Source organism: Malurus melanocephalus, unplaced genomic scaffold, assembly GCF_030028575.1.
Source record: "Malurus melanocephalus ecotype Western Australia unplaced genomic scaffold, MMel_1.1 scaffold_26, whole genome shotgun sequence".
Taxonomy (NCBI): domain Eukaryota; kingdom Metazoa; phylum Chordata; class Aves; order Passeriformes; family Maluridae; genus Malurus; species Malurus melanocephalus.
The window spans coordinates 2,597,230-2,611,978 of record NW_026623258.1 but is presented as its reverse complement, the minus strand read 5'-3'; the positions used below and the strand labels follow the sequence as shown (position 1 = coordinate 2,611,978).

The 14,749-nt window shown below is 52.2% G+C and overlaps 1 protein-coding gene across 1 annotated transcript; it reads left to right on the top strand.

Moving 5' to 3' along the window:
* Nucleotides 1-87: 87 nt before the first annotated feature.
* On the top strand, nt 88-7,954 carry GDF7 (growth differentiation factor 7). Its single transcript, XM_057390435.1, has 2 exons — nt 88-305; nt 2,772-7,954. Exons 1-2 carry the CDS (start codon nt 215-217, stop codon nt 3,692-3,694), a joined length of 1,014 nt encoding a protein of 337 aa, XP_057246418.1. The 5' UTR covers nt 88-214; the 3' UTR covers nt 3,695-7,954.
* Nucleotides 7,955-14,749: the final 6,795 nt, after the last annotated feature.

Here is a 14,749-nt window from a genome sequence, read left to right as displayed (position 1 = left end):
CGCCCTCTGCCTTTGCCTGCTGGGCGCCTGCCGCCTTCGCCGCGGGCTGGAGGCCGCCGCCGTGCGCGGCCCGTCAGCGGCCGCTCCCCAGCGACCCTCGGCAGCCGCGCCTTCCTCCGCCTCCTCCTCCTCCGTCGCCGCCGCCTCCCCCTTCTCCTCCCCGCCGCGGAGGGACGGGGCTCTCCGCAACGGCACGGTGGTGCCGCATCACTACATGGTGGCCCTGTACCAGCGCCTGGCCGCCCGCCGCGCCCCCGGCCGCCGCGCCGACACCGTGACGGGCTTCGCGGAGCGGGCGCGCAGCGGTGAGTGCGGGACGCGCGTCCCCCCGCGCAGCGCAGCGCAGCGCCCGCGGCAGGGCAGGGGAGAGCGGCCGGGCCGCCCCGCCGGGACTCCGCCGTCGGGCGGGAGAGAAATCCATTGGGAATGGGCTTGGGGATGAGGATGGGGCTTGGGGATGGAGACGGTGTTGTGCGGTGGGTGTGGGGATCGGGCTCCTACGTGGATGTGGGGATGGACACCGGGGATTGTGCATCACTGTGAGAGTGAGTTTGGGGACGCGGTGGCACACGGACAGGATGCTCGCGCGTTGGTCCGGGCACGGGGCTGTGTCTGGGATTGCGCGTTGCTGGGGAATGGGATTGTGCGTTGGTTTCCACACGGGGTGGTTGCAGAAGATGGGGTAGCGCTTGGGATGGAGTTTTAACGGGATAGGGACTGCACATCCCGGTTGTTTAACGGGAATGAAGCCGTGCGCGAGTGTGAGCGTGGGAGTGGAGGCGAGGATAGGGCTGGGATTGGAGCTGTGYGTGAACATACGGTTAGGAGGTGACGATGGGGACAGCAAAAGGTTTGTACCTGGAGCTGGTGAGGGGGTTTGCCGACGGAGMTGAGCGCGGCKCTGAGCGCGGGTCGGGGGTGGCGAMSGGGCTCTCCACGAATGTGGTTCGGGACGGGCTGCGAGGTGCAGCCAGCCCGGACGGGGCGGGCGGCGGTGCCGGCGGCTCTCGGGACCTCCCGGCACCTGATGCGGAGCCGGAGGCTGCTGCACAGTTTAAGAACAGCTTCTACTCACGGCAACCCCCGTCCCACCAGAGCCTTCGCAGCCCGAAAAGCTCCGTGGAGAACCGCGCCGGGCCGGACCGGGCCGGGGAAGGAGCTCAGCCGCGGTGCCCCGGGGGTGCTCGGCCGCGGATGGCTGCGGCGCTCCGGAGCGGCTCCCGCCGGCGRTGCCGGCTGAGTTCGGACTCGCTGTCCCCTTCTCCCTCTTTGCCCTTTTTTGCCCTCTTCATACTCGCGGATCTAATAATGATAGTCAAATGCATATACGCACCAAACGATGTACTTTTAACATAAACACATACATATACTGACATCACGCCCTGCCGGCCGAGGGCTCGGCTGGGGAAAAAAAATAAATGCCCGATCGAATAAAATGAAAACAAACTGAAAACCAGCGCCAGCCACCCCCCGTGCCTGTCGCCGGCTGCCCAGGGGTGGGAGAGCGGCGGCTGATGGTGTGGAGCCCTCAAACCCCATCCCCAAACCCCATTCCCACACCCAGAAGGGGCYGTATCCTGCCGGCAGCCTTTGCTGGAGGAGGTTTACTGGAAGCTGAACGGGAGATGTCGGGGTGGCGAGGCGGGACAGGGGGGAGGATGCTCCGGTGGGAGGGTGGGCAGTGCTCGGCTTGGGAGAGCTGGGCGAAAACTGCGCACAGGTCCTGGGAAGTTTCAGCGCAAAACGAAACCAGATGAACTCTTCAAAGGGATCTCCTTATCTGCTCTTATCTACTCCTCACAGGAATTTTAGATCTGCTTTTCAAACAGTAATTATAATAACTAGAATGAATAATAGTACTACTATTAATGATGATAGCAGCAGCAACAAATGACAGGGAGAAGACAGTTTCCCCCTCTGCGGGCGGTGCAAGCTTCACCAAGCGCCGCTGTCGGCGGGAGTGGGCGGGTGCGGGGCGGGGGTGTCGGGCAGGGCTCTGCCGGCTGCGGGTCGGGGCGCTCCGGGCACAGCAGAGATGTTTGCAGCGTGCCCAGGTCAGGTTTCTCGTTAACGAGGGAGAAAACAAAAAGTAACCCTCCCAGAACTCAATTCATCTCTTCTTCCCAACTCCACCTCCTTTGGTGTTTCTTTTTTTAATTCACACTGAGTGTATTTATTCAGTGCCAGAAACTGTACAAGTCTGTGTCAGGTCTTTGGATCCACCAAAAATAGTGACAAACTGAGGCTAGGCTCATTTTCAGCCTCTGGGTTTCAGATCTGTGTGCCTGTGCCTATCTGCSAGGAGGAAATGGGATTTTTAACTGCATGTGTGTGTGTGTGACACTTGGGGCAGAAGAAATCGGTGATAACCTGTTGGCTGGGGATGGGAATGTGCTGCACACGTTCAGATGTGGCTTCYGTGCCAAAACAGAATAGTGGTGCTTCTGGGGTCACTGGAACACCTGGGATGAGGCAAAGAAGCCTCCTCAGGATGTGGGGAAAAGTGCTGATGAAGGAGCCACTTGTTTGAATTGATTTCTCGCTCCATTTGTACCTTCTCCTCCCCGTTTATTTTGGTGTCCCCAGCCAGAGTGACACTCCTGGATGCAGGACACACAGGCTGTGACCTTCTGGGGTGCTCTGGGAGCTGTGCTGCACAGTGAGATCTCACTCTGAGTCCCTTGCACCTCCCTAATGAGAGCTTGGCTTCAGTTTCCTGATATTTTACATTTTTTTCCTTTTTTCTTTTTCTTCTGTGTTCTCTCTTCTAGATGCCTCCCCATCCGCCTCAGAGCTGCGATACCTCTTTGACATCTCCAGCCTGCCCGAGGCAGAGGAGGTGACGGGMGCAGAGCTGCGGATCCTGCGCTCCCTCCCTGAAAACCGCAGCTTGGCCCTGTCCCCCGAAGGCACCTTCCACCACCTCCTCCTTGGCACCTGCCCGAGCCGGGAGGGCGAGGAGCCCCAGCTGCTGGATTCCAGGGCTGCTGACATTTTGGACACGGGCTCCTCCAGATGGGAGGTGTTTGACGTCTGGGAGGCYTTGCGAGATCAGAGGGAGAGCTCGCTCTCGGGCAAGCTGCTGTGCTTCCTGCTGAGGATCGTCTCGGATCGCTCGGGGCAGCTCCTGCCCCCCCGGCAGCTGGGCTTTGGCAAACCCCAGCCACAGCCCCACGAGCGAGCCCTGCTCGTGGCCTTCTCCCGCACCCAGAGGAAGGAGAACCTCTTCAAGGAGATCCGGGATAGGATCAAGGCCCTGGGCAGCCCCCCYTTCCTGGAGCCCCCCGATCCCGGCCAGGAGGCATTTCCCAAGCGGAGGAAGAGGAGGACCACCATTGCCGCCCGGTCTGGGGGCAGAGGCCACGGGAAGAAGGCCAAGACCCGCTGCAGCAGGAAGCCCCTGCACGTGAACTTCAAGGAGCTGGGCTGGGACGACTGGATAATTGCCCCCCTGGATTACGAGGCGTATCACTGYGAGGGGGTCTGCGACTTCCCGCTGCGCTCCCACCTGGAGCCCACCAACCACGCCATCATCCAGACCCTGATGAACTCCATGGACCCRGAGTCCACTCCCCCGAGCTGTTGTGTGCCCTCCAAGCTCAGCCCCATCAGCATCCTCTACATCGACTCTGGGAACAATGTGGTTTACAAACAGTACGAGGACATGGTCGTGGAGACGTGTGGCTGCAGGTAGCAATTTCTGCAGCTCTCCCCATCCCTCCTGGCCTTGCTCAGCAGCCCTGCCCATTTTATATATATAAATATAAATATATATATATAAAATATATATATATATACACACATACACATTTTGGTGTGTGCCTTTCCAAAAGCCAAGCCCAGGGCAGGTGTCCCCTGTCTTCYCAAGGCCACCCTGGCCATGACACCAAGAGTGATTGGGGGATGCCCCTCTGAGACTGTGAGGCTGCCACCATCTCTGTGCCTTGCCTGTTCTCCYCTGGAARTGGGGGGCACAGAGCCTGGCAGAGCCCCARGGGATTGTCTCCTCAACCTCTGAGCTCTGCCTGATACACTTGATTTGCCAAAGTGGAGCTGACAACCTCTTTCCCAAAGGTTTTGGGAAATGTCTGGCCACAATTGTCTGGTTGGGAAGGATGGCCTGAGAWGGGGGAGGTGGAGTGGCAGAGGGATGGGGTTAGACTCCCCCTCTGGCTGTGGCAGTGGGGTGGACGTGAGGTAGGAATGCTCTTTTCTTTAAGTTCAAGGAGTTCTTCTGGCTGCCTTCAAATCATTGCCCTGGGTTTCCCAGTGGAAAAATGAGGGATCCCTGGGGGAAGGCAGGGAGTGGAGAACCTGTGGCTGGAGTGGGYTGTAATCACTTGGTCCAGGCCTGTTTGCAGTGGGGAGTGGTTTGTGAGTCTGCTGGTRGAGACAGGAAAGAGGGAGAACTGGGAGCTGAAAGAGTCAGGTCTGCAGTACAGCTTGCGCTCTCAGAAGGGTGGGAGTGGYCCTGGGAGGTGTCAGCTGGAGATGTCCCCAGCCATGGGGTCTGAAGCACTGGCGCTGTCATTTGTGCCCTGCAGGAGATGCTGGTTGGTGGCTTCCCCCATTTCCTGCACAAAACTCCATTTCCAAGGCACACTGGGAGCCCAGCATCGGGCCCGCGAGCCACACAGCCATCCTGAGCGTGTTGGGAGGGAAACAAAGCTCCCRAGTTCCCTGGGGAAGAGCCATTTCACTTGGGTTCTCTTTCCAAATAATCTCTATAAAAGCTCCAAGCTCCACCCTATCTTCCTTTGGCATCGATTTCCCAGGGAGCTGTGTCCCTCCCTGGAGTGCTGGCTGCTCCCTGCTCCGTTAAGGGAGCTGGATCCTCCAGGAGCAGRCCTTTCCCATGCTGGGGGCTGAGTGCTGCCCTCAGGGACTGCTACAAGTGGGGTGTTTTGATGTGTGCTGAAAGGGCTGCAGGGTTTTAGTAACTCAGGAGCTGAGTATAAATTACACCTTTAAACCAGAGAAGCCYTTCATCCATGCCAGGGTGTGCTTTGGATGCTGGGAAACATTTCTGCTGCACCTCAGTGGCTTTTGGTACCAAGCTTTGGCTTTGTGGCTGAGTTGGTTTAGACCAGAGGTGTATTTGCACAGATTTTGTGTTTGATGGTTTGTTTTTTCCCTTGTGGGCAGGGTGTYGGTGTGTAAACATCAGTGGTTATTAGTGATGGTAGTTTGCTTTTGGAAGAGATCAATCCCTGCTGGAAAACGTGSGATTTTTCCTGTGTGAATCCAGTTATGCTCCACGGCAGGGATGTTCTGCTGGGAGGGCTGAGCCTGGCCAGGCAGAGAGGGCATTGGCTCAAAAAGCTCTGCTGAGACCCAAATTATTTCAAAGGTCAGAAAAGCCTTGCTGAGGTTCAACAGCCCCTCCAAGGAAGGAAATAAATTGTGCCCAGTGAAAACAGGGACAGATCCACTGGGGATGGGGATGGGGATGATGCCCCATCCTCCCTCCATCCTCGTCCACAGAGCCCACTCCTCAGGCTGTGGCTGGTACCAGCTCGGGGACAGAGTGTGGTACCCAAAAGTCTCATGGTACCTCACCCCCTGACCTGAGCTCCTCTGGCTTCACATCCACGTATCCAAGAGGAAAACCCACCTCCTTTCCTCATCCCTAATGTAAATGTRTGTTAATGGTGTCACCATCCCCAGGGGATGCTCAGAGCTGGAGGGCASTGGGGGAGAGGAATGATCAGGTCCATGCCGTGGGTTTTCTCCCTGTCAGCACTTGGGGAGGCCAAGGTTCCTGGGTGGGTGAGGAGGGGTCAGCACAAGGTTTGTGGGTTTCCTCTGCCCTTCGGCTTTAGCACAGCTGCTTGGGGAAGGAGGTTGGCGCAGCAGTGCTGGAGCTGTCGGGTTCCACATCAGTTACAAAGTTACCAAGSTTTCCAAGCACCTAATTTTTCAATTGCCTTTGGTTGTTTGATAGTTTTTCTCACTGCTGAAACTATTTTTAAAAATGTTTTTGTTTCTTTTACSCCCTCCCCTTCCTCCAAATATTTGTGGTGAAGGTTCGTGGCAGTTCAAATCCAGGCAAGATATATATAGCTCCTGGCAGCCCCTGCTGGCTGGTGGTTCTTGTGAGCCTCAGCCTAAAAGGTGTCCTGAGACCTGCTCCTGTGGGACTGTGCCCAAGGGGGTGTTAATGCCAGYGGCTCCCAGTTCTTGTGGTTTTTATCAGCCACAGTTTCAGGGAACATACGTGTCCCCCTCCTCAGGTCTGAGGGTGGCCGATGGAGAGCAGGGTGACAGGCTGGGTCTGGCAATGCTTCACCCCAGTCCCAGTTCTGGGGCAATGCCAACTGCTGGGGCTTGTGTCCTGACCCCCACGATGGCTTTGCTGGCCCTGGGGACAAAAGCTGAGGCTCAGTGGCTGCAGTTCCATAGCCTGGATCACGACAAGAAACGAGGAGGGGAGGATTTGGGGAGAGCTGTCAGCGATGCTGTCCATGGTTTCACCCGTGCAGGACCTGGCTCAGGGATCATCTGGCTGCAGGATCCCTGAACTGGGGGAGCAAACTCTGTCCCTCTAAGGGGAGCCCAGGGATGGCAGGGCCTGTGCCAGGTGCCACCTTCCYGGGCAAAGGGGAAAGGAGCACAATGAGGGGCAAAGGATGGAGTTAGACCCTCTTTCTGCCTCCCTGAGGGGTCAGGAGGGGCAGCTCCCTGCTGGGGCTGCTCCAGGGGTGTGTGTGCGCAGGACAAGGCTGCAGGAGAGTGGAGATGGGGGTTTGGTGGGTAACTGTGCTGCCCCCCTGGGCGAGTGCATCAGCTGCAGGGCTTGGCTCTCACACTGCTCATTGCTCCCACAGGAATATTTCCAGAGCAAAAGCCACCTCTGCCCCCTTCATTAATCCCTGCATGRTGACTGCAAGGGCTGCCTCTGCATCCCCAGGCACATCTGGAGACTGCACCCAACAGTGGGATTAATCTCGAGCAACAATGGGGTTTAGAGGTTTAGATTAAATATTGGGGGAAAGAAAGTCACAGTTGTAAAGCATTGGAACAGGTTGCCCAGGGAGTCACCACCCCGGGAAATGTTCAAAAATGTGTGGATATGGCACTTGAGGAGATGGTTTAATGTGGACATGGTGGTGTGAGGATCATGGTAGGACTYGGTGGCCCTTTCCACCCTTAATCATTGCAAGATTTAAATGGAAGGGGTAGGAGTGACACTGGAATGTGTCTGAAGAGGGCTTGGAGCAGCGAATGCTGCCTCTGGAGAATCCTGYTGCTTTGGGGCACTGGCTGCAGGAGGGTGGGAGCCCAGCCCCATCCTTGGAGCGGGTCCTCCACGCAGCATCACCCTCTGATGCCAAACAAAAGGCCCAGAAAAAATGTATTTCTGATCAGCTGCCTCTTGCCTGAGCTGATTTTTGAGCACATGTAAACTTTATAAATATGAGACTAGAGGTTGAACRTGGACAAATATTAATTCAGCAGACTCAGAGTGATTTTAATGGATAATTATAGTTTTTCAATCTGCAATATTTATACAACCTTTCCAGTTAGAAAAAACCCAAACAGTTTCCATGCCGTGCATATTCTCCTGGAGGATTTGTTTGACCTTGAGCACCATTTTTATCTGCAGGATATAATTACAGTGAAACTAGAAATATTAAGCATTTGMAAAGGGCTATGAATCCATGCTTAACTGGCTCCCTCCTCTCTGACATGGGAATGTAATTGCACAGGAGCAGGGAAACTTGCAGAGCAATCCCATTTGAYTTGGAAACACTGGGGCTGGGATTTGGGGATGCCTGCCCGGCTGGGACAGGGACTGGTGTTTGTGCCTTGCCTGGGGACTCCTTGAGCTTGTGCTCAAGCCACTGCCTGCAGGAACAGTCAGAAGCAAAATTACTTGAAGCCCAGCTTAACCCTAGTGACCAGGGTGCTTCTGGCCTAGAWATACTTCCCAAGAATCACAGATTTTTTTTTTTTTTTTCTTAAAGAATTGACTGCTTTTTAATTCTCTTAAAAGAGGGGGCTTTTCTAACTATATGTTGCCCCCCTTTTTTTACATCACACTTCAAATCCAGTGGTAGGAGGGAAATTTGTATCCCCTGGCWGAGAGAGGGGTTCATATGGAAAAGGTCTTGATGTAGCTTCATCCTGCACAGCTGCTCTGATCCCAGTGGCTTCCTTTCTGGTCAGCACTGGCAGATGGAGCCACATGCTCTTTGCCTGCTGGCTGATGGTTGGCATTTCCACAAGGAAAAGGCTGCAGAGGCACCAATTGGGATTCAAAGCAAACCCCAACCCCGAGCCCTCTGCTGGGGTTTGGGTGCCAGCACTCCTGGGGCTGTTTGTGCCCTGTGGGTTCGGCTCAGCCCTTGGCCGCACAGCCCTCGCTGGGATTGCTGCCCTGATTTATCCATCACACTCCCCTGGCTAAACGAGCAGATCTTTTTGCAGTTTGAAGCCCTTATCCCACACACCAGAAAGGGATATTTAGGGAGAGTCACCTTTGGTGGCTCCACGGAACAGCAGAGACACACACACACACACACACACACACACAGTGCAGGTCCCAGGGGTTACAAATGGGGCACAGCATCTTGGACTGCTGGTGAGATGCCATGGCTTTGCTCTCCAGCCTTAACAGGAGTTTTGCCATGAGCTTCTGCTTATCATGATTTATCAATGTCAGTGTTTACATYTACACCAAAACCCCCAGGACCCCTGTTAATGTGGCAGACACATCCTAAATACCAGCCCAGCTCACACTGGTGTTGGACTAAAACTGGTGGGAAATGTCATGGCTTCCTGCTGAGCGTGCTGTGAGTTCTGAAATCCAAGTGCCTTCTCTTTTGTATGTGCTGGGGCAGCGGTGCCATGTGCCAGGGAGAGAAAAAAATTTAATTGGGCAACGGCAGCGAGRGCCCAGGCATTGCACAGAGGCTGTCACCTGATGTGGGGCTGTGGGGCACTGTGCTGGGAAGATAAGCAGGACAAAGAGCTACCACAGGGACCTCAGCTGGGCAGTTCCATTCAATCACTCATCTCCTGTCCTAGGTGTGGCTGGAGTTGTGGTGTGAGGTTTTTCTCTCTTCACATCATGCTCTGGGGAGCTGAGTGGTGGGAAAACCTGTGTGGGAAAAAGAAAGGTYTTTGAGAGCAATGTGGCTCTTTTTTTTATGCCCTCATGACCAGCAGGTCCCACTGGCCTCAGAGCAGGTCCCTCAGCATCAGGGATCCCTTTCTGAGGGGTCAGAATGGAGGTGCTGGTGGCAGGAGCAGAGTGCAGCGGTGTCCCTRCTGTGGGAGGGTGTCCTCCATGAAAACACAATGAGGAGAAGAATTGGGGAGTACCTGTCATGTGGGTGAGGTGCTGCTGATGGTCAGGAGWCTGTGACTTTGTGTGGTAGGGGGAGAGTTTGTCTTTTCTATCTTTGAATTAATGGCTGGCAAAAGAGTGAGATGTTCCACCAGGCTGCTGTGTGTGACACCTTTGATTTTGTCGTAAGCTGTTCTATGTCTTCCAAGGTAAAACCAACTGTATTCAGTCCTTCAAAGCTCTTTGTTCCCAGTACAGCATCTGTGAGGTACATAAAGGTGAAAAGATGTCTCTGAAAGTCACTTATGTCCTATCAAAGTGATCTGGGCCTTCAAAAATGACAAACATTTGGAGTACATGCTGGTGCAGCTCACTGACCAAGGAGCCCACCCTACATCTTAAAGGATGTTTTGCATCCTTGCACYTCAAGACACAACCCAATGGCTGCTTTTCCATTTTACTGGCAGCAGTACCCAAAGAACCCCTGAATTTTCCATGTTGGAGAGGAYCTGATGCACCTGGTGTGGGAAGGAGCACTGGCAGGCTGATGGATGTGCCCTGTTTGGCTGAATGGATGGACTGGGGTTGGAAGCTTGGGCAGCAGAGCATTTTTATGGAGCTGGTACTGAGAAATCTTAAACCAMAGCTTGGTCCATTCCCATCCATTCCATGGGTGAAACCAAAACTCCACTCATTTTCAATGATTTTTCATCAGGCTTTTCTCTCCATTTTTTTCTGTCATCACCATTTMATAGTTCAGTCATACATTTTGTGAGCTCATTTTCCTGCTTGGATACGTGTGCTCGTGCTTTGGGTTTTCGGGATGGGGAGGGCTGTGGTGTTTGGTGGGGGGAGGAGGGTGAGGGTGAGGAAGGGATGGCTGAGCTTCACAGCAGGAGAACGTGGTGCAGTCTGTGCCCTCGAGCAGGGGACAGAGGGGACAGGTCTGGCAGGGTTGAAGCTGGTGGGAGGAGGGGACCTGCTCGTGATAGGTCACACACTCAGGTGCTTTTCTGATGGAAGATGGGAATGTTTGTGATGGAAGATGGGATCGTTTGGGTCTCCCCTCCCCTTCTTCTTGTCACAATGTCACTGTGGTCTCCATCATTTGAGGAATGAGACCCGGAGGCTCCCTGGGAGCTGTAGCATTTGCCTTGGTCCCAGTTTTTGGGGTGATGGTAGCATTCCCTGTGGTGTTTCATTCATTTCCTCTATCCTGCTCTGGTAAGGAGAGGGGAGGAGAGCAGCAGGGAATGAACAGGAGACAAAGTTTAGGGCTGCTTTGCTCCMTAGCTAGTGATCCCAGAGAGCCACGTGCCAGGAACTGCTGAGCACCAAAGGGCTCACAGGAGCTCAGCCAGCAGCAGCAGCCGTGTGAGATGACATCCACAGGCCAGGAAAAGGGATGGTCACACATGGAGGAGCTGGGAAAAGGAATGGTCACACATGGAGGGACTGGGAAAAGGAATGGTCACACATGGAGGGACTGGGAAAAGGGATGATCACACATGGAGGGACTGGGAAAAGGGATGATCACACATGGAGGGGCCAGGCTTCAGTCCTTGAAGGTGCCAGAGTTAGATGGGTGTGTAGGAAGTGATCAGCTGGGGTTAAGGCATTTTGTAGGAGCAGCTCATCCCCTCCTTGCCCTGGGAGCGGGGTGATCACCCTGGTTACGTTCCTCCCTCCTGCTCTGAGTGATCGACCTTGGCAGGAAGGGTCTGAGTTCCTGCGGTGCTGAAGGTCAGAGCTCCCACTCCTGTCAGAGCCAGGTTTGTGCAGTGCCTTTGCAAGTGGAGCTCTCACAGCCCGAGGATCAGGGGCTGTGCCCACCCAGAGCCACCAGCTCTGTCTGGCACCGCTGGAAAAGCTGGTGGAGACGCTGCTGATAGGAAAAGGACATTTGTCCATGCAGCACAGCCCTGCTCTGCTCCCGGTGTCCCTGTCTCGCAGGAAGCAGGGAGCAATGCTGATCCCATTCACTCACCCCCCATGTATCCCATCCCTGTGTGCTCTGTTTCCAGARTCAAGTCAACACTTTCTGGAGTCCCTTTGACAAAACGAGCCTCTCTGCTGGTCAGTCGTGGTTTTATTTATATGTTCTTTTCTTTGATTAGAAAGGAAAATATCAAAAACTGATGAAGTTTCCAATAGCTGTATCTGTAGCAGTTACGATTTTTGAAGCAATACTCATATCCCTGTGTGTGCCTCTGAACTATCCATGTATTTGTTCAGCTTTTTCAGGTCTGGGAGTGTGAAATGTCTCTAAAGATAGCTCTGTATGTGATGGTGTAAATGCCTTGTTTGTATGTATCTAAAGTTTAAATAGATTGTACATATGGGATTGTAAATGAACTGTAAACAACAATCTATATTTTCTTGAATATATTATATAGCAGTATATATTTGTTAAATAAATATTCTTGTATACTCTTCAATAACCTTTTTAATATTTTGTACAGATAAGTTTATTAAATATTTTATTGATAAATAGACCTCTGCAAGATTTTCTTTTGATGACTTGTGCCCGTGTCCTGAAACAGATGTCATCTCAGATGTCAGAGCAGCCTTTGTAAGCCACCTTTATTTCCTGGGCTACCTAAGGTGTTAAAACCAAAAATGAAATACCCATTCATTTTAAACTGCCTTCCTGGGCAGCCGCARGTATTTTCCAATAAATAAAGCCACAGAACAGTGAGTGTTTGTGATGGATTTATCATCAAAATGTACATCCTTTTCTTCCCTGTGTTTCTGAATGGTGCTCACGTGCTGTGATGAGTTGTTACCCAGCTGCAGCCAAACAGGATTCTCTCCACTGACTCCACCAGCCTGGACAAGAGAAGGCTACTTGGAGACCCCAGTGTGGCCCTCAGTGCTTCAAGGGGGGCTTTAAAAAAGAGGGAGAGCAACTTTTTACATRGGCAAGTAGTGATAGTGCAAGGGGGAATGKTTTTAAACTGAAAGAGKAGAGATYTAGATTGGATATCAGGAGGAAKTTGTTCCTGTGAGGGTGGCGAGGCACTGAACAGGKTGCMCAGGGARGCTGTGGATGCCCTGTCCCTGGTCAAGGCCAGACTGGATGGAGAGTGAGGTGCTTTAGCCTGTGCTCCTGCAGAGGACRTCACCTGAGTGCCCTGGAGACAGAGGGAAGGTGATAACGATTGTGACTGTCTGCTACATTACAAGTACAAAATTCTGTGAACATGCACTCCAGGTGYRGAGTAAGGCACATTTGGAGGCATGGAGGAARTCCTTGAGGCAATCAGGTATGTGTTTTAGACATAACAGAGCAAATTTGGTTTTCAAGACCCAGAAGAAACGTGGAGAACTGAAAAGAGAGGTTTCCCTGAAGGACTTGAAAATTAACTCTTACAGTTCTGTATTTTCTAGGCTATCACTTCCTCTTAAGCACACCCACAAACACATGGCTCAGCTGGACTGAGGTATGGTCATTTCTGTTCCCAGTAGCACACAGAGCAACAGACCAAGCAAGACCCACCTTTTGGTCAGTATCCTACATCCCCACATGCCCATTTCATGGTCACACTGGCTGGGGGGATCTTTCGGTAGAAGCCTCTGGCTGGGCACAACCAGGGGGTCAGGATGGCATTTGCCCCATGTCCCCTGCCCCACTCTGTGAGCAGTTTTACAGGAATGTGCTGCCTTATCAAGCTGTTTTCAACAGAACATTGACAGGTGAGAGCAGATGGTTCTTCAGGCATCCCATGTCCTCACTGAAACCCTGGGTTTGGTGGGTTTTGTGTTTAATGGACACAGGTTTTAACYCCACAGCACTTCAGACTCCTCATGTGATTGACACAAACGAGTCAAGTTTATAACTGAAGAGAAATCAAAGGCACAGCAAGGACAGAGGAGATGTCCAAGGTCACACATGAATACAATGGAAGAAAATGCAGAGCATTGCAAAAACAGGCCACCATCTGAATTGGGGCTGGATCACTTTGGATGCTTAAAATCCYGTGGGTTTATTTTGTGGGTGAAACTACAGGTTCTTTCCTATAAGCACTGACGGTTTGCAGTACCCCCTGCACTTCAAAATATTTATATTCTGTTAATGGTATTCCTGTACCCTGCAAATTAGATTGGAAGAGCTGAATCCTTATCAAATTTTAAAGGTGCCTGTTAGGGAAGAGAAGTAGATCTTGACATTGGGAAAGTCCATTTTTCCTAATTCTAAGTCATCGCATCTCATGGATTTCTCTCAATGTATGAAGCACAGTATTTCAGACTCTGGRGGTTTTGAGGTGAGTTTATTGATGTTCACAAAGTGGGGAGCAGGAGGGACCCCCACTTCCTCCTTCAGTGTGCATTGTTTCAAACAGGATGGCAGAAGAACTCCTTTGAGTGTCTGACTGGCAAACCCTGCAGTCAGGTACAGTCTGATTCTTTAAACACCCCATGTTTTATTAGCTGATGCAAACTGCTTTCCACAACACAAATGTTTTCCTGAAAGCACATCCCTGCAACAGGCAAAACCAAGGCCATTGGCCATCAGCTCAAGCACTCTGAAAGSGTTTTTAATTAAATCCCTCCCTGCCTGTCCCATCTGAGCACGAATGTTAGCCTGTTCCATAACTYCTGCATGATGCTACTGAGAGCAGCCATCGCTCCTGGCAGCTGCTTGTGCTGTTGCTGCTGGATCTGCTGCTTGTGCTCAACCCCCATCAGCTGTTCCACAAATATATGCTGTTTTAATAGTTCCTGGTCACTCACAAAYGCTCTCTGGATTCTTATTTTGTAAATGTGCCAGCAAAGAGAACATTTGCYTGCAAGTGAAGAGCCTTAGAAACTTATTGTAGTTGGGAGTCTGAGCATGACCTGTGACACAGAGTAAAACAAGTCTCTTGGGTCTGGGGAGTTTATCCAAACCCAGTAACAGTTTGAGTGACTTTAAAATGATAACACTGAACATCTTGTTTAAAGTCTTTGCTGGCAATTAGCTAGACCAAAGAAAGGGTTGGGCAGTGGATGCACATATAAACCCATTTTCTGTAAAATAAATACGTAAATGACCTCAGCTGCAGAGAAGAGATTATCTGCTGTGGCTCATGTATGCAATCTGTCTCYGTGAGTCAAGAATCTGGTGTTTAGCTTGGAGTCCAGCTCCAAATTCTTCACCATTAACACTGGGCAAGCACTCATCCAGCTTCCTGAAAGGACAAACCTCACTGGTCCACGCACTCTATAGCTCATTCAGAGCAGCAAACACAGAGCTGCAGGCAGCAAGGGGAAACACTGATTGATTATTTTGGAGGGGCTCTGGATAAAAATGCTTAAGCGAGTCAGGTGCCTACCACCCACAGATTTTCTGTGCACTTGGCAGATGTCTGCATCRCATGTGAAATTTGGGGTTTGGCAAGTATTTGTGCAAATTTTGTATGCATGAAGTAATAAAGGAGGTGAACTAGGACTAAACAAGTTACCAAAACAAAGAAT